Source organism: Anopheles gambiae, chromosome 3 (assembly GCF_943734735.2).
Source record: "Anopheles gambiae chromosome 3, idAnoGambNW_F1_1, whole genome shotgun sequence".
NCBI classification, from domain to species: domain Eukaryota; kingdom Metazoa; phylum Arthropoda; class Insecta; order Diptera; family Culicidae; genus Anopheles; species Anopheles gambiae.
Window position 1 is genome coordinate 94,953,326 of NC_064602.1, and position 25,264 is coordinate 94,978,589.

The following is a 25,264-nucleotide window of genomic DNA, read 5'->3' on the forward strand; positions in this document are numbered from 1 at the left end:
GCAGCGTCGGGTTCCTATATTGCCGGTAAAACAGACCTCTTCCCAGCAGGGAAAGGGGAAACCCTGCGAGGGATCGAAACCACCAAAAGCGGGACGGAAGGGAAAGAACGGAAAATATGAGAACGCAAACATAGCATCCCGAACGTTTTTTCTCTCTCATCCTCGCTCTCTTTCTCTCTCTTTCTCTCTCACTCACTATCTCTCTCTCTCTTTTTATCGCTATCTTTCTTCCTCCCTTTTCGTCTCTTTCATTCGCACATTCTCATAGCAATTGCCCAAAAAAAAAACACCAACGTGTCTAAAGGATTGCCGAATAAAAGAAATACCCGAAAAATATTCCATTCTGGCAGAACACAACAGCCGAATATTATAACGTGCGGTTGTATATGTAGCTGCGTCCGTCTGTATCTGTGTGCGGGCAAAAGGAAGCGACGAGCGGGGACGTTGAGACGCATGAGGTTGAGCATGATTGAGAATTTTGAGCATGGAGAAGTTTCCAGCTGTGTGTGCACACGTCCGGCCATGTGCTAGTGTGTGTTCCCAGCGCAACACGCAAAGCAGCGGGGGGAACGGGGGAACACGCCAAAGTGGAGGGAAGATAGGGAAAATGGAAAATGAATGAAGCCCGTAGTGTAGGGCGCGGAAGGTGGCTGAATTGGCCCGGGCGAACGCATGCGGGAAGCTAAAATGCCCACAGAAAGAGCTATCGAAGGCGACCCAAATGGGTTCAAACATCCATTGACCGCTTGTCTACACTCTTATCGCACGCACTCTTTGGTGGGGGGAGGGGGGGAGGAAGTGATGGGGGATGAGTAAACGAGATAGGCCACCACCAACAGGGCCATGAAGTACAAAAATCAAACATTTCTGCGGGCAAGCTGCCTCTCTCACGCATTCCGATCGAGTCACGCGCGAACGATTCGCGCCGGAAATCGACCCGGCGCTCAACCGAATGCGTCATTAATTAATCGAACACGGGCACAAGTTTGGAAAACGGTTCCATAACCATAACTGTACGGTTTTATGCTACCTTATTCCTCCCCCAACCCCCATTCCCATCTGGTCGATTGGAGATTTTGTGTAGACTTTGCAATCCATAGCCGCGCATGGCGGTTCACTCTCAGCCAGTCGGTGATCTTCTCACGCTGGTGAGATGACGTGAATACTAGGAATGTGCTCATGCGTTTTCCTCATCACACTCACCAGCTCACCATTCTTATCGGATGGCTTGAAACGGTACAAAACGCAGGGGGTTGCAAACGAATTACTTTCAGAAAAGTCGTATGAGGTTTTTGCTTCTCAACATTATCGATTGATTGACTGACATTTTGGGAGATTATGAACAGCAATGAAGATCATTCATTGCGTTGTGTATTATAATGCATGGATTCTACATGATCGGAGCACAATGACGCATGCGCGAGAACTGTGTTTTGCCTGTTTCTACTTGTTTTAACCGCCAGCACCAGCAGATTACCAACGAACTCAACTTCTAAAGGTCTAAAGGTGGTTGGCCGTTTGGATATTAGCACAAACATTCCATTCTACTCAAAGCAGAAGTTATGCGACACGCGTTAATTCATAAAACACGACACATTTCTTGCGTTTTTTTATCTTTTCGTAACGGTACTTTTAGCACCCCTAACCGCAGTGTTGTATAGATTCAGAAGCAATCCAGACAAGCAGACAGGTAATTAATTGAGAACAAACAAAACTCTTTACAAAAAATCACTTACGCCACGATACTCAACGAGTAGGTTCGTCGCTTTGCAAAAATGTGATTGAAGTCACTGAGTTGCTGAACACACACACGCGCGCACACAACCAGCCCCACAAACATTCTCTCCGCGCATGGGGAGCAGCAACGATAAGACGCTCACCAAAGCCGAACCAGCGTGCTCTCGCACTGTGTGGAGCGAACGCGCGCGCGGCTTGTCTCTGTGCGCTATGCACGCGTTGCCAGAGAGCGCCAACCAAGCTCCAAACCGAAACCGATGCGCGCGTGCTCACCACACGAGAGATCTAGTTGGAGATAATACTGTAATGAGCGAGCGGCGGAGTCGACGTCAAGCAAATGGCGGCAGGTAACCATGACGCTTGGTCCCGTACGCAATCAGTGCTCTCGGGTGATTCAAACTCTCCTGATGGGGGGATTTGAAGCAAAATTGGGAGAAAGTTTGGAAAAACGTAATCAATTCACAATTTGAGGTAATTTTTCAATTAAAATCCGATTTACTAACAGGTCGGAATATTGTTCAATTTCAATCCGGAATAGAATGATATTCGAGCTGCAACGCTGTGTTGCAGTTTAGTCTATTGGGGCTCTCTTTTGTAGTCGAAAATTCGATCAAATATCTATATAAAATGTCGCAAACAGCATAATCACATGCATCATTTTAAAATCATTTAAATATAGTGGAAAATCGCAACGAACCCCGTGCTTCAATCCTGTAGCTGTTATAACTCTCCAGCAAACTGTCGTTTTTTTCATGCCTTCAACATTTTCTATTCCAACTTCTAATGTCCCTAGCAACTAAAAGCAAGTTTACTAAAGCGTGCGGGCTTAAACACGTTTCCAGCATAAAGAAACGGAAGGAAGAAATCTATGAACGTTAAATGAAAAAAAATCACACATACATACAGGCTAGTGAACCATAGCTTTTTTTTTGTGTCGCTCCCCTGTATACTTCGCCATCCCGCAACTAAGCCACGAACCTTGACGGCATGGTAGGACTGACATGCGGCCTGAAGTGCGTTTTGTTGTGTGTGGTGTATTTGTTGGCTAGAGATAAAAAAGGACCCTCTCAAACCCGTATACGCGAACGTGCGAAAGGACACCCGGGGCCCCGGACTTCTAAGGGCATTCGGTTTTTGCTTCCACCGTGATGGTGCTTAGTTAGGGAATAGTTTTCTAATATACAGATGGCCTACGGGTTTTCTGTGCGGAGAGTACGCATCCTGTTTTGCTGGCTATGACAAGCAATGAGCAGGCTGGGTTTACACGTGGTTGCTCGTTGTTGTATCGCATAGATACCATTAGGATAATTTTTGGATTCGTTCAGTTTTTAAGAAGATATTTTAGATTGAGATTTATTTGAAGGCTCCTTTCTTCTATGTAAATCTCGTGGAAATGTAACATGAAGTTAAGAATCTTTACATTACCAATTAACTACATTCTATCTATTGATGCACATAAAAGCATTCGTATTTGAACGTTTATAACACTATCTCTAACTATGAAATCATAATCTTCATTTTGATCCAAAATATACGTCATTTACATTACAAACAAAGCACACTTCTATCTTAAATTATCATTCATCGATGGTTTATGGTTCATCAACTCCAACGGCAATGTATATATTCCATCACCTCGCTCCAAAACAACAACAACAACGCATCCCCAACATGAATAATATTAAATTATTTTACGATCCTACAGCAAAACGGTCCGCCCGGAGTAGCAGCAGCTTGGTTTCTACGTCCCAGGCCCCGCACTAAAACTGCTCACAGATATCGAATTAATTTTTACCCACACGTACATACACCCTCCATCCTCCATTCCGCCTCCCTCCCCAAGGGATCAATAATATTATGCCCACTCGGATGGATAACGCTCCTTGTAGGCCTGTGAGGATACGTAACAGGCCGGAGCAGAAGAAGAAGAAGAAGAAGGAGTGCGATGACTCCTTCCCCATGTGGCGGAAGTGCGTAAGCGAATATGCAAATCAAGTGTATCGGCAAATGCGTAAATAACCGCCCGCTTCTTCCGCTTTCGGAAGCCCCCGGTCCCCGTGTTCCAGATTTTCCAAACAAGCCAAAAGGACCAGCTACAGCAGCTACACCTCGCGGCACATGTGCTGTGAGCAACATTCGGGCACTCCTTGGAGAGGTTCGTTCGGGTTTGGCGTTTTTTTAAATGCTTAGTGTACGAGCATAGTCGACGCAGTTACTTTAATTGAGAAGCAACAACGGGTTTTCCCCTTCGACGGGCCAAAGGAAAGCAAACAACGTTATATTTGGGTCGGTTTCTTGGCGACGCACATTAACGAGCAATAACTTTGGAACAAGGAAACATTTTGCCCCATATCTGCCTCTCTCAGTCCCGGAGTTTTACAGGAGGAAAATTACACACTGCTAATTCGCAGGAGGCGGAACTGCTTTTTTCCAGTTGAACGGTAACATGCGAAGCATTCCTGACTACTCGTGGGGGAAAATGAAAGACCTTTTTAGAAGCATCTTCTTGCCTGAATTATCGCCTACAGAATATCTAAAACTAAGAGATTCTTTCCTTTCGTTTATCAGATAAGTGTTAAAAGTACTCGCTGACAGCTTGCAATTTGTTCCACCAGAGGGCGCTGATCCCCCGGTTCATCCACTCCTACAACTACTTAAAGACATTAAAGCTCACTTTCTAAGCAGCCTCCTTTCAACGCTTTTCTCGAAGCCCTGGTTACCTTAGCAACCCCCAACAAAAAGGAACCCTCCGTATGAAATTACCTTCCTGGCGCGTTCGACGATGTTTTAGGTACGCTTCCATGTTTGTTTCCTTTTTTTTGATAGTACAAACAATCGCCATACCGTTTAAACAATCTTCTCGGCGTGTTTACTTTGCACTGGTACGGCAAAAACGATCCCACCAGCTGCATTAAAAAAAGGGCAACAAAAAGGATATCCAACTGCTACTGGCACCCGCGTGTGTCCGCCGGAGGCGAATATTTTCGCTCAATTACGAAAGATTACCAGCACAAATCTGTGTGTGTTCATCTAAGCAACCCAAGTGCTGCCGGGTGCCTACCGAAAGGAACCGAAAAGACACAGCTACCTCGAACTGCACCAGGTGTACACACATCTTACACCGAAGCTACCTACCGATGTGTGTAGAACACGCGCACGTGGTAGGCTAAAACCGAGAAGGTGCACCTCACATATCCCCACCATCAATCAATACTCAAGATTACATAATTGACAGCAGCGGCAGCAAAGTATGGTGCCTCAGAACGTGTGTGTGTACATCTACTAAGAAGCATCGGATTTTGGGACGCAACGAAAACGCTGACCAGTGGCGAATCTGCTGCCTCCGGGGGGCAGTGGTTTGTTTGCCGTTGTTGCGGCTGGCAGTGTTGCTGCTAATCGAATTATCGAGCCGGACAGCGCGCATCAGAACAGCAATTACACTTAGCCAAGCAGGCCCCACGGTGGCAGAATTAACTGCATGCAACAGGAAACGGGATTGGAAAGACGGAGCTTGTTTGCAGGCCAGAGTGTACGCTATCTTGATAGACCGTCAGAGGCCCCTCCCCAGATCTTCTAACCTCAATCCATCATCCATCGGAGTGAAGCGACGAACGGTTTTTGTTTTTTGATCCTTTGCACATTGTCCTTTTGCTGTTTTCTGCACGCTTAGCTCATTATCAAGAAGTCAAGCAGTTGCCAAGCTGACGTACACAGGTACTCTCAGGCCGATTTTGTTGCACACCGCTAATGCATTCCAGCGTTGTGGTCTTGCGGTCTCGGTGCGCAAGGTGCACAACACTGCTTAACCCGCCGCCTCCTTTAATGAGTGACAGTCGGGCGAGCGTGTGTTGGCCGGCCCCTGCTAATGACCCTGCTGCCCGGAAGGAGTTCATCGGCCGGAACACCGCAACCACGGTTTGCAGATTGTCGGCCCAATCCAATCCAGCGACACCAGCAGGATACCGGAGCACATTGAGCACGCTGCACGCTGCAAAAGCAAACAACCCCCGGGGTGGAAAGTATTTTGGGGAGCAAAACAAGAGCACTTAATTACAAATTACAATTGCACGGCCTTTGGTAGCTGTTTATAAAGATATTAATTAATGAGCCTTTTAAAAACGTCCCGAGCATAGCAACGGGATGGCGCACACGCATCTCGAGAGTGTGTCTGTGTGACGTTCGAAGAGTGCTTAATTCCGCATGAGATGACAGTTTTGTATCCGTCCGAGCGTTTCCCATTGGCACTAAACCCTTAAACAGGCCTCACTGGGCAATTAGATGCAAGAAGCGAATGAAATATGCTCATGAATATTGATCACCAAACAACAGCAACAAAAAAAAAGGGCCCCGGAGACGATTGAACGATAAGCAAACGGAGCGAGCGATAACTGCCGTCCCGATGTCGTTTCGATTAAGCACATTTTGCTTTTTTGTTGTTTGAAGATTTTCCAAGCATTGCGTTTCCGATTCCAAGAAGCTAGCTGGCATGATTTATTCTTAGCACATCCAGCACCCAAAGGCGTTAGTATCAATAGTGTGTGCTGTTTCAAGCGAAATCTCAATCGATGAACTTCTACAGCCTGCTTCACAATACAACGAAAGGAACCACCGTTAAAAAGCTGGTGGAACTTTGGCCGGAGCCGGAACTCCTTTAACTTCCCGGGGAGTAGCTCATTTCCCCCGTTTAAAGGGCGCTCTGCAGCCATGTTGTCACATCCACCGAGATGATGCGTGCCGCATGCCCATGAACAATGTTGTGTCGATGACAATCTTGGCTCCATTTTTTCGGCCGCCTTTATTCTTTATCATTCTTTCATCTATCCTTAGCGAAAGCTCAAAGGTTTCCTTTGGGCCTTTTTTTTCTTCTTCTCGAACCACTCGAAATCACGATTTTCCAACGTAATGGTTGTGCTATCGAACTTGGGACGTTGCTTAGTATTTAGCTGTGTAGGTGAGTGATAAAGAGCGAGAGGGGAAATTTTCGGGGCGAGAGGGGAAACTTGTAACCGGTGACATGGCAAGGAAATTATCGGCGTTAAGTCCCGCAAAAGTGCAGGATCCTCCGAAAAAGCCAATAACCTCGAGTCCTCAGGCTTCACACAAGCCGTACGTTGGTTTTTGCTCTCTCTCTCTCGATCTCGGTCGCTCACTGCTTTCGCTTTCTCCTTCGCTCTCTCACACACTCACACACCGAAGGATGCTTTTCACGCTGATTTTCCTCTTCGTATACACACTCACACTCAAACACTCTCACTGACACACATGCACAGTGCAGAAGAAGGTTTTACGCGCGTGTTTAACCGCGCTTCCGAGCGGTGGCGTCCTTAGCACAGCTACTAGTCGTGTTGTCCTTCGAACATTTCACGGCCCGAATCCACGGTCGTGCCACGGGGCACTCACTCAGGCTTTCTCTTTCACCCTGGAACACCTCTTCCCTCGGCTACGCCAAGGAGGAAGGGTGGTACACCTTTCCCAGCACAACCAGCCGACCGAGGTGGGCCGATGAACTTCGAACGAAATGGAAAACGCGCAATTTCCATGCCAATTCGGGACCCTCTGGACACAGGCCACCTCCCCTTGTCGTGTAGATGACCCCCAAATACCTGTTTGCATGTGAGTGTGCGTTGAGTAGTGTGTTTCCCTTTCATTAGAAGTTGAATGACCGTTCTAGCATAGCGCCAACCGGGGTAGCGATGGATTGAAATGGCCAAAAGAGTGCAGGCCGTAGACATTTTTAACCAGATTTCTGAGGTTATTGATTTCCCATTGAAACGCGGTGTGAATGCGTGAAGCGGGCTTCGCTGCAGGACATCTTGAGAGCGAATGGAAAGACGAGCAGATGGAGAAGAAGCAAAAAAAACAACATGGCGTTCCTCAAACGTGTAGATGATGACGTCAGGATAGTGACTTTTCCACCGGTGAAGCACGTTCCCGACCAATTTTCCACAATCCTCAAACATTCCTGTGTGCATTTCTGTGTGCGTGTGTTTTAATCACTGTTCTGTATTGCCTGATTGTAGGTGCACAGTGTAGTCCGTGGGTGTGGGGCGAGGTGTTTGTGATGATTCCGGTTCGAAGGACCAACAGGAAAAACATAAAACTTACATGCAGCCTGACCAAGAAGACGGATGCTGGAAATTTTGCACACCGTTGAGATGCTCTCTCTCTCTCTCACACGCAAGGACACGCACGCACAACACAACAAGAACCGAACGGTGTAGAAAATGCAGGAAAATCCGTCGCACTGTCACACGATGCAGTCAGCCGGAGTCAGGAGCAGTAGCAAACACTTTGCGCGCAATCCACGCCGTCACGAACACAATGCACACATGCACCCGATGGGTGGTGGGGCAGCAGAAGAGTGACAGGTGACACTAGCAGGAAAATCAAACCGCACGCACGGAAGTGTGAAATATGCACTGGAAAGCACACAAACACTCTGCCCTTTTATCGCTCGTTTTGCGTAAAGGTTCGCGCGTTTGCAACCGCGTGGGTGCTCGCGATGTTTTGCTATGTTTGCTTGGTTTTAATTTAGAATTTCGTCTATTTTATTTTTCCGTTTGGCTGATGCCGCCTACCTAGCTTACAATAACAACAAAAACTGGTTTTGTGTGTTTTTTTCTGCGTTCGGTTCGCGTTGTTTGCGAGAGCCCCGCGCGCGTCTTGATGGTTGCCGAGTGCCGAAGAAACTGGCGGCCATTTTCGGCGCTCGTCCGGCGTGTACCTGGGCTTACACGCGCGTCCTCGCTCGGGACGGTGCTCGGAACACCCCGCCGTGGGATGTTGCGCCTGTATGGGTGAGGTGTGTGCGCACTCTGTCCCTTTCGCTCTCGCATACACGCGCACACACACACGCGCGCGCACGCACACACCACCGGCATTTTTCCCAAACGGCTGGGCGACAAAAAAAAAGCGAGAGTCAGTTGATCCCCGGTTTTTCTCTGACCCGATCATCGACCCCTGGTGCTTATCGTCTTGTCACACCTCGCCACCCGGGACCAGTTGTCTTTCCCCCCCGCGCGTCCGCCGCGCGTGATAAGAAAATGTTATCGACGGCAAAGCAAGTTAGATTTTCCATTCCAACAAAACGCTCGCTCGCTGTCTCTCCGAAATGCGTCCCATCGTGGAACGCACTCTTATTTGGTTCACCGATCCTCTCCAATTCCATTCACCGGGACATGCATTCCATACAGACACACACACACACAGACATGTAAGACACACCAATTCCGACCCGGCATAGGAAGGCACGGCTCGGACCCTTTTTTTGTTTGCTCTCCCTACCTTCTCGTCGTGCTGCGGCTCTAAGAAGCAAAAGCAGGACATAAAACAAACCCCCGAAAACTTGGAAAGCCAAAACCGTACAATAGAAGCAGTAAATGCGCGCAGGGAAAAAGAGACACACAAAAAGCGCACTTCTAACGCACACTACCAACGCTGCAAGGAAGCAAGGCGCCATGGCAGGACGACGCACCAACAATTCCGAGAGCGTCCCGTCCCACCACCACCACCAGCCCAACCCTTGGGACATGGTTCACGGAAGGCGGCCTGATGGTACGGAGTCGTCCCAACCGGCCCGAAGAAAAAAGGGACGCCATCGCTCGGCACACATACACCAGCAGCACCGGCAACACGGCAAGGCAACGGACATGCGCAGTGCAAATGTGCCAACAGAAACACACATACACACAAGCACGCGAGGAACGCCAGCGGGACATCATGTCAGCGAACCGGGCCCCGAACTTTCAGCCGCGACCTCAATTTTGGGGCCGCAGGGAATTGGGGAGGTCTCAAACACACACACACACACGCACACAGCGAGGGGGTCACAAAAGCTCCGAATTTGAAACCACAGCGAGCAACGAGAAGCCGAGAATTGCGAGAGCCGAGAAGACGGATTAGATTTCAGAAAGCCGGGAAAGCCGGGATCGCGCGCGCACCGCAAAGTGCACACGCCTGGGGACGGGGAATGGTTGGGGTCTTAGGTCGGTCATGCAGGGACAGGCAGGCAGTGCCGGTTGCGAACTCTTTCGGCAAAAAATACGCGCGCCTATGAGAAGCTGGAGAACGCGCTACCTGATCTGCTCCAAATCTGCGCAGAGTTCGCCTCCGGGGAAAAAAGGTTCCTCCAGGTGTGCCGGAACTTGGCGATGTCCTATCGAATGTTGCCAGCGATCCACCGTGGTGGGAAGCACAGCACATTGTACCGGGAGGAAAGGTGACATGCTCTCTTCTTCATATGTTTCGTCTAACGACCTACGCGGTCAAGCCGGCCTACACAGGCTCATGTGCTCTCTAAAAAAGCTGATTGACAGCCTAGTTCCTTTGGGCCCGTTTTTGGGCAATATGGTTTCTCAAACCTCGTCCCAACCTTCCAGAGCGTACCACAACATTACCTCTGCTCACCTGCACACTTCCTCCTCGTCTGTATATGTGTGTGTGTGTCTATGTGTTTTATGTTGCTCAGGAGAAAGTACACAACTGTACCTAGTTTCTTCGATTCCTTACGGGCGGGCAAAAACGGTTCCCGATTTCGGTCGACTTTCTTCTACACACGCACTCATACACACCAGACCCGTTTCTATACGCTTTTACGCACACAGCTAAGAAAAAAGGGACACGAGATTTTCGGTGCTAGAAATAGGATCGAACGCGCGTTCGTCGTCTGTTGCGCTTTCCCGTAAGCCGGCCACAAACTGTGGAACTCTGTGGTGGTACCGAGTGCGTGAACGTAGCTCACTTGCTTTCTCCAGCAGGCACTCAGAATTGGCCACCGCTGGAAGAGTTTTGGTTGCAAAGCAAGCACAATAAATGGTTCAACTGATTTTTTTCTCGCACGATGATTCAAGCTACTCCGTGAAGGATGATTCGCGCCCGGTGAAAGGAGAGGATTTCGCATACAATCTACCATCTCCTTCTGGGGAAATTCACCGAAAACTGCATTACTTTCCGCATTGTTTGTTTGCTGATGACGTCAAGATTCGTAATTCATGCCGTTTCTGTTTCTTCCTGGGTATTTCCTTCCACAGTGCACAGAGGCGTTCAGGTATGGAGTAGGTGTGATTCATTTCGCATTTCTTCGATTTTTCAGGAGATTTTTCACTCCAGATATGCATAATGATTCATTCAGGCCACTGTTGAAGCTGAAAACACTCGCTTTAAAGTTTCAGTATCTTGGCCTTCAACCATCCGCACTTTCTTCACACCCACAGTTGCTCCTTTTTCGCGCTTCTTACAAGTTTCGTGCATCTTAACAGACCAACCAACAAACAAACAAACAAAAAACCTTCAACGACTACTCATCGCTTCCGACGCCCGGGCCCAAGTGCATCATCGTCTGTTTTTTCTTTCTCGTTCATCCCCAACGACGAGACACGTTTCCTTCGGTGCGGTCGGTCGGTCGGTCGGATGCGCCTTGCTGCCTCTGTTGAAAAGTGAAACAAGGTCCATCCACCGCCTGGCTTATTCCTGTGCTTGCGCTATTCCTTAACCTTGAAATCGTCGATTTTTCAAGATCATCCCCCCAGTCCCGCCATTCGCCGCTTTCTTGTCGTTACCTTTTTTCGATGCGTTGTGTGCCTTTCTGGGGTTTTGTTTTATTTAATTCTTCTCCTCCCCCCGGAAACCATTTCTGCAGTGTTTCTGTTTAAGGCAACAGGGCTCTTTTCCGTTCTGTCTCCCCCCGTCTTCCTGGTGCTTGTCGTTATGCAGACACTATATTACACGCTGTTTGCAGTTTGTTTAATGCCACATTAGGCGATGTGTATCCTTTGATGGGGCTTCGCGGATGTGTTAATGTTTATTTGAATCATGTTTGAAGTTGGTTTTGATGGGTATCTAATACTTTATGGTAGGAGATGTAACATATTAACAACAAGCTAAAGAATGCTTTACAAGTATGCGATTACAATCATATTCTTGCGTAAAAGACGCATCAATAAATCATAGGATTTTACTCGATTTTGAACAATTCTGACTCGTTTAAAGAGTCTTGGGAAATGATAGCAAATTAATGAGGAGTGCTTAAACCAAAAAAACACATAAGCCTATCGCCAAGCCGGTCGATTGATCAGTAACCAACAGCCAGCAAATTGCAACAGTCCGATTGGCGTATTTTATCCCCTTTTTTCCTACACAAAACCCCCAGTCGCCACGGACACACTATCTATCTAACGCCGTAAACATCACAAAAAACAAACGGAACCACTATCGAAACAAGCAGAAGCAAACGAAACGAAACGAAGAATTGCATCCACCGGATGGTGCCGTCTGATGCACACACGGGCATAACCGAAGTCCTCGCGCAATTGCGGGAACGAACAGGCGATTTGCGTATCGCACTGCGCGCTCTTGGGCCAACTTGCGCTGCGGTGGCGGAGCGAAACCGTTGCACCTCGCACCGCTTTGGCGGCACAGCGCAATCGGCCCGAGGAAGTGAAGAACTCAAACTTCGAGAGGGTGCTTCTAATGTGCAAACGACGGCAAGGAGGGCGTTAGACGCGAACAGAACTCTGGCAACAGACTCAAGCAGAACGTTAAGGGTAAATGTTTCACTTCGCCAAAGATCGTTTCGATTGTTCGAAAGTGCAAGTAGCGGGGGACTGTTCCTTGGGCAAAATGGGAAAAGAATTAAGAGTAGTTTTTAAGTCTATTTTCTTGGATTTCTAAGTGGCCATGCCGCAAACGATGGCGGCATATCAATATAGGCGAATGATTGCTTTATGTGGTTGCCGCTCTTTTGATGTTTTAGTTTGCAATCGGTGTGATTGATGTTGTGAGCGCCCTTTACTTCTTGTTTTGAGGCCATAATGGGCGGCAATTTTAATAAAATTCCAGCACCGTGTCTACCAATGGGAGAGAAAGTAAAATTCTCTATCATACAGATTGACATAAGAATAAAAACGAATAATGAAGTATGCTTTAATCCATGAACATTCTCCAAAATGTCTTTCGTTGTCCTTAAACAATATCTGAAGCAGTTTTTGAAAATAATTAATACATATAAAACGGATATCCATTTCTTCCTTGTTGAGCCCATTGCTTGATTATTTTTGCCTCTCCACAAAAGGGAACAATTTACTGGGACGAGCTGCAAAGTTAATTAAAGCAGAAGCCTTTACAGCAACAAAACACGGCAACTACATCGAATCTAACACAAGGCTACATAATTGGCCAAAAGAAAAAAAATCAATCACTCGTTGCCTGTTCTGTCACCATGGATGCAACCCCGTAAACGTGCAAACGCCCAAACAAGACGAACAGCTTCTCCAAAGCCGCCTGTGGTTGGTGCGCGCGTGCATAAATCAAACAAGCGCGATTGAGCTCGCGAGCTGCAAAGTGCATTCTGCGGGCGGGTTCCTCCCTCTTCCCGTAGCTAAATACATTTTACGGAGCTGCTACTTTAGTCTATTTCGTGTTTTTTTTCGTTCACCCGGGGGACTGCATTCCAGAAGATTCGAAAACAAGAAAAAAAACCGTTTCCCCATCAGCATCAGCAAACGATGAAAGGCGTTCGCGCGCTCCGCGATCGTGTGTGCAAAATGTAATTGAAATTAGTTGTTGCACTTTCGCACAGCACCATCACTACCAGCAGCAGCAGGAGCAGGAGCAGAAGCAGAGTGCATAAAAATGCACCTCCAAAGTGCAATCAACCGAAAATGGGACCCCAAAGCACGGGGACGACAGGCGCACGATACAAGGCCAAGGTTCCTGGCGTGGAAATCAATCCACACACACACACACACGTAGCCAAGGCATAGCACAGAAGGCAGGAGGATGGAGGTGTGGAGAACCGAAAAATAAAAAACAGCATGTACAACATCAGCGATGCAGACAGGCAGACAATGCGCGCAGATGCACTTTTATCGCTTCGGCGCGTGCCCGAAAATAACGAAAATAAATAAAGAAAGGTCTTTTTGCAGCGAAAAGGAAGCAACAGCAAACAACAACAACAAAAAAAGCTAACAGACAACCCCGCGTCAAAGCCTCCCCCTTTTGCTCCCCGTCCCTCCCGTTGTGTTGATCAAGAATTGCGAACAAAAACAAGAAAAATTAGCGTAAATAAAACCTCACCACCACTTTCCTTCCCCCATCAGCGCCTGAGGTGCATTGGCAAGGAAAAAAAAGTGCATTCACCATGCGCTGCATATGTGCGGGAAATGCAATCCCTCTCACTCTCTCTCTATCGCTCTCCCTCTCATAAGCAAAAGTTGATTTCCCCTTATCCTGGGACCGAATGCATCCACCAATACCATATCATCATCATCAGCATATTGTTCGCGATCAGACAGTTGCATCCTTTTCTGCACTTGCATCCACAGCACAACACTTTTACCCACACAACGAAGCGCGCTCAAGAGTCAAGAGTGCGCCGATGCTATCCTTGCATCGGCTGCATAGGGGGGGAGAGAGAGAGAGAGTGAAAGGGAGATGCAAACTGCCCCTACTCGAACGTGCTAGAATGAAACAGGAGCGCTCGCGAATGCAACCACGAGTGCATTGTACCTTCCTTTTTTGTGTGCAACTGCACTGTGTGCAGCAATGCATAAACGCAATTGGTGCTGCATTTGTTGATTTTTGCATTACATTTTCTCTCACTCTCTCTCTCTCTCTCTCTCGCTCTCTCTCTATTTTGCGTTGTTGTTAGTTTTTCACTGCGTGTGTGCACAAATCCTTCGGCAATGCAATTTTTGATGTTTTGGCTCGTGCGCGAAGGACGCTTAATTAATGCCCGCGCGTGTATGTGTGTGTGCATGTGTGTGAGACTTTACACATGTTTTAGCCAATTCGTTTTTTTTTCTTCTACAGTTCTGCTATCCTGCTCTCGATTGCGTTTCGTAACGTCATGCCAATGCTTTTCCGTCCGTGCGTCGTGGTTGGGGCTTTATCGCCCGTGTGTTTGTGTGCGATGTGTCATTACTCCCGGGTCCGGGGCCCCCAATAAAAAGGGAAATGACCGAAACGGGGACGAGAGCGAACGACATCCCCTGATGGTTTACTTTTATCGAAAATTCGATTTCTAACTTTTTGTGTCTTTCGGGGGGAGGGTTTTGCTGTTGTGCGGTTTTGACGGCATAAAATGAACGTTTTGAAAATACGAACCTCACTTATGGCTAAGTTGTAGTATAAAAAAGGATACTTTTAATAATGCATGAACAATGCAATTAGTTTATATTAAAACAATTCAAGATGCAAACGCTATAGAAAGCATCGCAGATGCGTGAAGGAATTTGTAATTCCTCACTGCGTTACACAAGAAAATGACTCTATTTTGCGTTGCAAACTTATTTACACATTCCTGTGCAATGTTAATGATAATATTACATTGTAGAGCAAATTGTTTCGTGGCAGCGAGTGTGTGTGTGTGTGTGCAGCGAACAATTGTGTGCCCGACAGGCACGCGTGCTCGAGCGCCCGCTGCAAGCGAGATAGGATACGCAATTGCCGGCCCGGTGCGTATTGAATTACACGCATATTTGCGCTGTAATTTCTGTACTTTTGTTCGACTTCTTCGTCGGTACTTTTTCAGTTCCTCTCACTGCAGTTTTTTTTTATTTGAGTTGATTGTAAACAACTTCCAAGAGCTGCTGCTGATGCCTGTCCACGTGCTCCAGCTCTCCGCGTTGCAATTGCATTCCACTTGCAGCTCAGGGCACGTGCTTACACAGATGGTGCGCGCTCGTGTTTTGTGAGTGTGAAAGTTGCATAATGCTTTCACCCAAGCATCACAAGCTTTCCCTGCTGACCTCACAGAGGGTGAGAAGGCATCAAAAAAAAAACACAACCGAGAGTGTGTCCTTGACGCGCTTCGTGCTTTCACGTCCTTTCGGGCCACCGTTGGTTGTGGAATGACACCGCACGGGCTTTAAATATTGACATGCGTATTTGCATAATTTAACGTTGTGTATCTCCCTCCTTGGGGAGAAACCATCACGCGGGACCTTTTTTATGTTTATACTGTTTTGCTTCTTTTTTTGTTGCAAAACCTTGGCACCATTGGTTGAAGCTGAAATCAAATATCGAAGCAGTTGGTCGCTTTTCTGGTGGCGAGCGTAGAACAAAGCCATAGGGACGACACGGGGACGGGCAAAAGGTGCATCTGTTCGCACTCGTAGGGGATGATTAGATTCGGGCGTGAATAAATTATGGTACCGGTCTGGATCCATTCATGCTGGTCAGGGGTGGGGAGAGTTGGGGAAGATCCATAATTTGACCATAAGCAAATTGGATGCTTCCACTAAGGATGTAATCTTTCGTGCGTCCTCAGACTGGGAACAAAGGCACAAAAAATGGCAATTTTTATTTATACTAAAATAACATATGGTTTCATCATCGGTGTCATTTACATTGAATATAGCCATTTCGAAAGTTCTTTGCAGGATAATTTCGCATTAAATCTAAATAATGAGTGACCGCGTGCCATCGTTCGTGCAAAATAATAAGTAAATCGAAGCAAAAGAAACAGAAGAAAAAATCGTTTCGATGTAAAACATTCCATTAGGACGCATGTTTTGCGTCGTCACGAAAGCCTGCTGCGAAACTGGTGCACGGTAGGACCACCAAAGCAACCACCACCACGACCACTAACGCTTGTCAATCGATCAAACCAGCGCAGACGGTCAGCTTAAAACCAGCGGCCAACCTTGACACGCGACATCATGCTCCCGTTCGAGGAGGATGATGATGATGATGATGACGATAGAGGAGCAAGTGGAAAAAGGGCGGCGTGGCACGGTTTGTTTAATTTAAAATTAAAACTAAATTAATGACCAGTCAGACCAAGGGTGGATGCAGAGTAGATCCTGCCGGCTGAGAGCTTCCAGTGTTGGGACTATCTGCCCCTCGAATCGGCGATCCCGTCAACCCACCACCCCCCGACTACATTACATCGCCACTAAAAAGGAACAGATAACGATTCGGCACAAACATTTGGGCGGGCGCCCGGGAGCAAAAGCTCGTAAACTTTGTGCGAAATAATTGAAGAAGTGAAGCGGGCCCGGCCGATGATGAAGTTCCTTTGCGTCTTATAAAGCGAACCAATAAACATACACACACACACACACACACACACACACACAGGTCACACCAACGAATCCCGCAACTGCCGGCAGGTTTATTATGCTCCATCTCGATCAGGTCGGCAGAACGAGCGAGAAAGAGAGGAGTGCCGAGAGATTGCAATTTTTGGTCCTTCGAACCGGATCGCCGCACGCGAACGTGTGTCCATTATCAACACTAACAGGTACTTAAGCGTGGTCATAAACGAAGTAATTTAGCTCGAAGTACCGGCGACGGCTGGTCGGTCGCGCTATGGAAACGCGAAAAACCGCAACAAGACAGTTGCGGAGGGGTCAGTGGTGAAAATAAAAATGGGATGGCACAAAATTCCACTGGAAGTAATGCAACTGGACGGTGAAGGTTATTGACTGGGTTTGGGTGGACTGCGAGCTAAGATTCGGGTAGTCTAGCGATCGATAACATTACTTTATGAGTTGATTCACGGCGATAAAGGTATATTGATGATCTTTTTGCAAATTGACGCTCCAAGTAGGCACACGATCGTGCTAAAAAAGGGTCTAATCTCAAGCACAACGATCGAAAACTGGAAAAGCATCTTCACTCCTAACATTCCTTGTCGATCATAACTCATCTGCGCTCCGCTTAATGGCCGTTTAACGTCCCCTTGCCGCACTATCAGTCGAAACAATAAATCCAGTCAGCTCCCCGCCTCGAGCAGTCAGGGAGCGTGTCAAACCGACACTAAACGGGGGAAACACAACCGCACTCGTATGCACAATGCACTTGCAAGTAACAAAAGTAACTCAAAAAAGGGTTCTAAACCTCCTAAGTCTGTGTTGTTGCGCAGGGCACTGCCTGTCTGTCTGTCTGTGGCGCGTCCGTTTTGTCCGTCGACGTCTGCTGCATGTCTGTCGGCTTTCCAGCGTGTCCATCCATGTCTGGCCCGTCTGGCCCAACTGATCGGTGTTAGAAGGACCCTCCCACTCTCCCTTCCTCCCCTTCGGATCTTTTTTCTTCTAACATCGTTATCAGACCGGAAAGTGCTGACCACCGTAAAAAGCGATCGACGAGCTGCCGTGGGGCAGAGCGAGGCAATAAATTTTCCCTTTGCCCGTGTCTAGCAGGAGGACCTTCCGAGCGTAATGCTTAGAAACGGTACCGAACCATATACTGGTCATACCTGTCCCTCTTCCCTCGCAACCAGGTTGAAACGTCAGTAACCGGGGGACCAGTGTCCCGGGGGAATGGGAGGACACACGACGACAAGCTGATAGGATAATTGGCGGCGAGCTTAGGAACTCCATTTTGCCGCACTGGCCGATGGCAGAGGGAATTTGCAGACAGCAGCAGCTGATTCGAGCGAACAAACGAGCATGCGTGTGTGTGTGTGTGTTGGCGTCAGCTGCTGCAAAGTTGCCACCAAACAATCGTTCTAAGACAGGGTCCCCTGTAAAGGGGTTCCTTTTGAATTTGCAGTACAGCGCGCTCCTCCTAAGCTGTAGCGCGGCGGACCCTTTGTGCGAGGGAATCGGCCGAACAAATCGGCGATGAAAGTAACAGCCGCCCGCATTTGATTTGTAGCTTTGGCCTGTGGTGTAGCTACTGGAGGAGAAGCTTGGTCGGGATGAAGGAGTAATTATGATTTTTTTAATGCTTTAAAAACGTGTACAATGCGGTTGGCTCACATATCTTTCCGAGGAAATGGAACATACGACTTTAAAACCAGAACTTAATTGGACAGACGATCGAACACGATCGTAACACAAACCACCCTTTTCCCGATGCTAATCATTTTTCTAATCGTTAGCGCATGTTTATTCGCGATGTACGTGCGTCCAGCGTTCGGACCCTCCGGCCACCGGCTCCGGCTTTTATGCTGACCTGGGGAACCAAAGCAAGCGAGCGTCCAGGTTGACGGCTGCACCTGTCCTTGTTATGGTTTGGCAAGCAGAAAGATAAAGGAAACCTGGACACAAGCCCAGCTAAGCGAACGCACACGAAACACACATAAAACGCGAACGTTCTGGCTCGACGCTCGCGATCACCCTGGGCAGGATCCGCCGACGAAGCCTCGGTGGAGCATTAGAAGCACCAGGCAAACACGACCCGGCCCGTAAAGGCGTCGTAAAACAAAAAAACGGAGACGGCAAAGCCAAATGATTGCTAATTTTTATTTCAACCAAAAATAACCGTTCGTGCTGCTTTTTGAGCATTTGAACGCACAACCAAATGCAACACACGGCTGAAACATACTGGTGTGCTTGATTTTATGACCGGATTACGGCAGGATGCCGGCCGGGTCATGCCGACTGTATGCACCTTTCGGCACCTTTGCATGGTTTGCTTCTTTCGTCGGCAAACCCCGACCACCGTTCGGGTTATTAGCTAAATTATAACATTAACTTTGGCACTCGGTTCGGCCGGTACGGGTGCGCGCGTGCCCGCTAATAATCGCAGCTTATCAAACTGTTACAATCGAAGCGTACACACTCCACATTCGGTAGCGGGGTTGATGGGACGTTTTTCACCGCATTAAGAGAAAACGGAAGGAAAAAAACTGAACTGAGCTAACATAACGAACACCACACGAGCCAGCAAAGGGCTAGCAGTAATGATTTTCCCGAACTTTTAATGATAACTTCGCAAGTGGCACTACGTGCTTTCGTTATTTTTTTTTTTTTTCAGCCCAATCTTACCCTCGAACTCCACGATCGATCGCATCGCGTTGTCGACTGCAGGATCAGTTTCGTCATTAGCGCGGTACCAGCGCGGAGGTCATTCACTCGTTGCGCAAAGTGCATCGGGTGTACAGGAAATGGGTGATAAAAAGAAACCAAATGGCAAAAATGGACACAGCAAATCCGCTCGCCACCCGTTGAAACGTGATAAAGCCTTCCCCCCGCTTACCTACCTTAGGTCAGAACCAGCTGCATAATTTACACCGTTAAAGCCGCTGCTGCTGGAGACGCCACCTGGAAAACGGAATGGGAAACAAAGGGTGTTAGATGCAGGTAGGACGTGCGAGCGCTAACGTTTGGACGGATTAGAACGGGGCGAACGCGAATGAGCGTCCAAGGAAAGTGTCAATTTTTGGTTATAATTGCTCGGCCTGCTCTTATATGGGCCAGATGTATCGCGAAGGTGTTCGGGATAGCACGCGGCAAGGGTTGCGGGCATTGCTGGCCGGCTGTAACAATTAAGAGACCGCTTTGTACAGTTGAAAAAGCAACATCATTGATTGAATATGTTTGGTGCCGTGACCAGGAAATGATTTTTTTAAATAACCAAGTTAAATTATGTTTGATGTTAAAAGAACGCGAACAGGTTTTTTCCGTGGTACCGTGACCAGGACAGTTACGATAAAAAAAGATTCGCAGATGAAGCTTGCTGGTTTACTTAAAAAAAGTAAAAATAATAAAAATGTTGAAATATCAATTATGGTAAAAGTACATATTTTTCATTGATGCAATTTACTAGACGCCTGAAGGTATGCAAATTTGACTTATTTCCAATTATATATTACTAATTTAGAAAAAAAATATTAAATCACAATAAAAATTATAAAAACAATATTTAAGAATAAACAATCGATACTTTTGGAAGTATTGAAATCTTTAACAAAATTGAAGACTGTTAAATACTGGAACTGACACCGCCAGGAACCGGGCGTACGGGAAACGTTCACTTATGCCTAATATTTCGTAAAGAACCAAAAAAAATACCCTTTCAGCACATATTTGCATGTAGCCCGACCACTGTGACAAGAAAGAGCGCAAACGCTTTAGCATCATATGGATGAATTTCCCTCACGGGCGCAAAACACCCTTCTCATGCTCACTCTCTCACAACTCACTCACCAATGTGAGTGAGTGAACGCATTGCAATGCAAACCGTCTCCGCTGGTGGTGCTGAATCTAGTAAGAAATTTGCGAATTTTGCGCTCTCTTTCACTCGCGCTAGAAGAAAGAGAAGCATAATAGAAGACGCACACACGCACACAAGCGCCCATTCGGTCGATCACGCGGCTCCGGCTGGTGGGGAGGGTTGTATTGATGACGAACGGATTACGGACCATATCGTATCATTTTGTGCAAAACAAAAAGAACGTGTTGGAAGTACGAAAAACTAGCAGCAAAAAAACACAACCAGCAAGTGTGGAGGCAATCAAACACGCTCCACGATTAAAGCTGCGAGCGTCGAAGCGTTAGATGGGTTGAAGGTTGCATTCTGGTTGGTTCGGTTCGTCCGTGTTTGTGCTGGTGCTGTAGCAGCAAACGTCCCATATGGTGTGACCGGGCAAAATACCACGCATGCAGTGGCAAGAAAAAAAAATGGAGCACAAAAATCCCAACCTGAGACGGATTGAGAAGTAGATGAGAAGGGTGAAGCCCAAAGGGACGGGTTAACAAATGGCAAAAAAGGCGGGCGGGCCGGGAGAGAAACACGCACATATTACCTGTTGCAAAGCTAGGAATATTCATTCTTTTCCCCTCCTAATAAACGGACACCGTGACACCGCTCGTACGCTACTTTCGATTCTACCTGCAAATACACTCACTCACTCACACACCGGGGGCTCACAGTTTTGTTCGGACTCGCACACGGCTCTGCCTGCTTCGATTCTGCTTGTAGCGCGCTACACACACTTCACTTAGTGGTTCACGTTTTTTTCTTCTTCCTAATCACACACAACGCAACAACTAATCGCTGTGGAAGAGTAAAGAGGGAGAATAATAAGACAAAAAACAACCCACACACAAGCACACACACTTGCTAGCCAAAGCCCTGGTTGCTATTTATCGCTTACTGCACATACGCGTCGGTAACACCTCACAAAGTAACGTACAGGACAACAACACTGGAGCTACCACAGTGCAACGACACAACGGCGATCTCTTGTGTTGGAGGAGGATGTTCTGGTCTGCCGGAGTCAGGAACAAGATCAGTGCATACGGGTTAGCTTCTGAGTCTATCACCCTTTGGCTTTATTGCTCACCACTCTCACCTCCGATAGTGGCGCAGTGAGAGAGCTCTAGCAGCAACAGCAGCAGCAGCAGAGAGGCTAAAATCACACAGAAGTAGCGAGAATCTGCGCCATAGACACACGTCATACGCACCTCGATCAGGGCGGTCTGTCGAGACAACGCACACCTTCGGCTCGGGCAGGCTCAGACTACCACCCCCCCCCCCCCTCCCCCCGATCGATCAGTCAAGTCCGTCAGTTTGTACTTTGTTTTTGATGGACTGTCACAAACTACCACCAATTTAGGGGTTTTTCTCTCCTTTCCTTTCTTTTGCGCCCTCATCGGGTTGTTTTTGCTACTTGATTTATCTTTTAAGCACACCATCAAACCTTCAAACCAGGCACGCACGGTCACAGACACACACACACACACACGCCCTTATACGCAATCATACACACACACACATACATCCACATGAACTCGGTATAGCCCGCTTGAAATTTGCATATTCAAAGTAAGTACACTAGAGGCGCTTTGAATTAGAGTTTAGAACAGATTTCGGAACATTTCTGTAAAGTCCTTCAGGTGGCGTGATCCCTTAAACGGTGATCAAGTGATCTTCTTGCAACTGCCATTTCCTACCAGGAGAAAGTGTGTAGAGCCCTTCCTCTTCCTCCTACCTCCTCATCGTCCGGTTTACATCACTTCCTGGTTGGATCACTGGTTGGACAATGTTACGTGACACCAATGTCTCTCTCTCTGCCATCCAGATTTGCCAGTTCAACAGGTTACTTTTTTCGCACACACACACACACACACACACACACACACACACACATTCGCAGCAGACGTACAGAGAGGCGTACAAAATAGATATGAGTAATGCAGCAGGCAGCAACCAAGGACACCGATGGATTGGACAGAGCCGGAAGTCTGACCCGCGTGATGAGATTCGGTGATCGATCGACTACAGGCAAAGGAACCCTGCCAGCGGGTAAGAAAACGTACCGTGTGGACCGTGTGGACGGGATCGAATCGCGAAAACGGGAGATTAGACCACACACAAAAAACGGAAATTTTGCGACAAAAAGAAAACACACCAAGAGAGGGGCCGTGCGGCTACCACGCTGCAGAAATGAAAAAAAAAAACACACACCACCACCAACAGGGAGAAAGGGCACAGAAAACTTTTGCACAAAGTTGGAGCCCGCGTTGGCACAACCGTTCACAAATAACTTAAAACTGGTCCAACAGACACCCGAGACCGGCGAGAGAGCGCGCACAGAACGAGCGTGCGACTGTGTGTGCAGATGACGGGGGAGGGGGGGGGGAGGAATGGGAAGGGGGAGAGAGGGTGAACCATGAAATGGCCACGGCCGGCAGAGCACACACATTCACGTTCACGACACCCGTACGCACACAGGAAAACGGCGGTAATCAAATGATCCGGGAGTAAGGGTGAAGAAGGGGATTGTGGAGCACCCCCAAAAAACGAGCATGCAGGGGAGAGGGGAAGGAAAGCGGAGCAGGCCCGCACACATTTGCAGTCTATCGAAAATAATAATAGGATGCCTCCCGAGGGAACGGAGCAAACGGAGGAACGGTAGCAGGAAAAGGGGGGGGGGGAAGACGGAGGGAAACCGGGAGTGTGTGTGTGTGTGCGATTAGAATCACGAATGGACGCACAGTCTGCCGCTAGCCCTCGCAAACCCGCCCGCTAGTATCACACAGCTCTACCAACACACCGCCAGCAGCAGCATGTTTAGGTATTAGGGGGCGCCCTAATACAAACGCACCACTCCATCCACACCACGGCGACGACGATGCTAGTGTGTGCAGTGTGTGGCGAAGCGAGGCGAAAAGCAAGAGCAATGATGAGCAACGGCCGGCTGTGGTTGGAAAAACGGCCATCGAGAGAGCGCGCAAATAAAGCTCGGACCGCTGAGAGCGCGACGATAGTGCCGCAATAGTTGGCAAACTGTTCGAAAAAGCGCCACAAGGTCTTGGGAGGGTGGCCTAGTAAGTTCGAACGGCACACTACTGGAGGACACAGGCACTCTGAGTGCATCGGAATTGTGAAGAGAGTCCTTAATCGCGTATAACACTTCCGCAAGTGCGGACTACTTCCAGTGAAAGCTAGTTTGATGAAGTAATGTTGAAGCTTAATTGATTTCGAAATAGTAGTAGATACTAAGAGGGATGATAAAGCAATGTAAATTGCTCGAAATTCAACACTTATTTACCCATGATCAGTATATACTATGAATTAAAAGGTTTCCTTTGGAACAAAGACATCATTTTGTATGTTTCGATCGATCCAATACACTAAAAAAAGCTTAAAATTCTATTAAATTTGGATTCGCCATAAAACCAATCCTCTTAGTACACCTGTCACCTCATTAAGTAGTCAACACAGTCCATCTCTTTTGCTTCCGTTTCCAGAAAAAAGATCCCAAATAGGCATCTCGAAAAATTGCATCAAAAGTCCTGAAGCAAACGAAGTTAGTACATCTTTCAATGATCTTGTGATCGTCACGCAAAAAGAAAGATGTCCACCAATGCTCATTGTGCGGTGCGCTGTGTCCAACACCTCCCCCCCGTGCACTGGCCCTGATTGTCTGGCGCACGGGTGGGAGGAGGGAGGATGGAGGAGAGGGCATTTTATTTTCGCAAAAACCAACAGTGCTTCTTAGTGTGTTTGTGCAGGGTGGCATTCGTTCTTCTCGGTCGCACCTTTGCGCTCCCAAAATGTCCGCCGTCGTCACTGTCGGACTGTTTCGTTTCGTACAGGGTGTGGAAGTGGTGTGGAGATGGGAGGGAGTAGCGTAAAGTGCGAATGCAAAAATCCCCAACCACAACGACGACGACGACGACGACGACTATAGCGACGTTGACAATGGAGGACCGATCAGTGGATAGACGACCAAAAAGAAAAAAAAACACCCCCTGTACGCATTTTGGGCGAAGGGGGTAAAAAGGGAAGGGGGTGGAGGTTCGTCGACGCCGAAAGTGAGTCGAGAAAATTCGGTCAAATCATCTCGCACTCACACTGACTTCGGTTTGCCCCGGTGTATCGCTGGATGCCCCGAGGGAAGTGCTGAGGGAGTATTGCCCCACTGCCGGCATTCGTATTTGGGGGTGAGTAGGAAGAGAGAGAGAGACCTAGAGCGCTGCCTAGATGCGTGTAGACTTTCAACCCCCCCCGAATAGGAAGGAGAGATCGAGCAAGAGAGTGAACCAGAAAGAGAGAGAGGGAGAGGGACAAGTTGGGGTGGTATTAGTATCACAACCCCTAAATTCGCTCTCTCTCGGTATACGCACACACTAGCGGGCGCGCGCTTCAGATTGCGCCACCCCTTCCACCAACCACACAACGGACACTCACCCCATCGCATACACACGCATTCCACAATGGCGGAGAGGGCAACATTTTGTGGGGCGAAAACCCCCCATCGCCTTACCCCGGGGCCGTATATATAATATGTGATGTGTTCTGTGTTGCGTGTGTGCGTGCGCGCGCGTGTGTGTGGTGGTCGGCCACGGTC

General features: G+C 48.0%; 1 protein-coding gene across 11 annotated transcripts in view; it reads right to left on the bottom strand.

The window, feature by feature from the left end:
* Window positions 1-22,986, bottom strand: part of LOC1280574 (insulin-like growth factor 2 mRNA-binding protein 1) — a 70,671-nt gene extending 47,685 nt beyond the window's left edge. The window contains exons 1-3 of one of the 11 annotated variants that reach the window (XM_061662455.1): window positions 22,820-22,986; window positions 21,212-21,462; window positions 19,667-19,727 (exon numbers count right to left, since the gene is read on the bottom strand). In XM_061662455.1, the coding sequence (XP_061518439.1) occupies window positions 19,667-19,727; window positions 21,212-21,236 (86 nt within the window). In that variant the 5' untranslated portion in view covers window positions 21,237-21,462; window positions 22,820-22,986. Of the gene's footprint in view, window positions 1-7,842; window positions 8,424-19,666; window positions 19,728-21,211; window positions 21,463-21,562; window positions 21,728-22,361; window positions 22,464-22,573; window positions 22,632-22,727 lie in introns of those variants that run through there. The other 10 variants (XM_061662456.1, XM_061662459.1, XM_061662462.1 and 7 more) reach the window with 10 other exon arrangements.
* Between the last annotated feature and the right edge of the window lie 2,278 nt (window positions 22,987-25,264).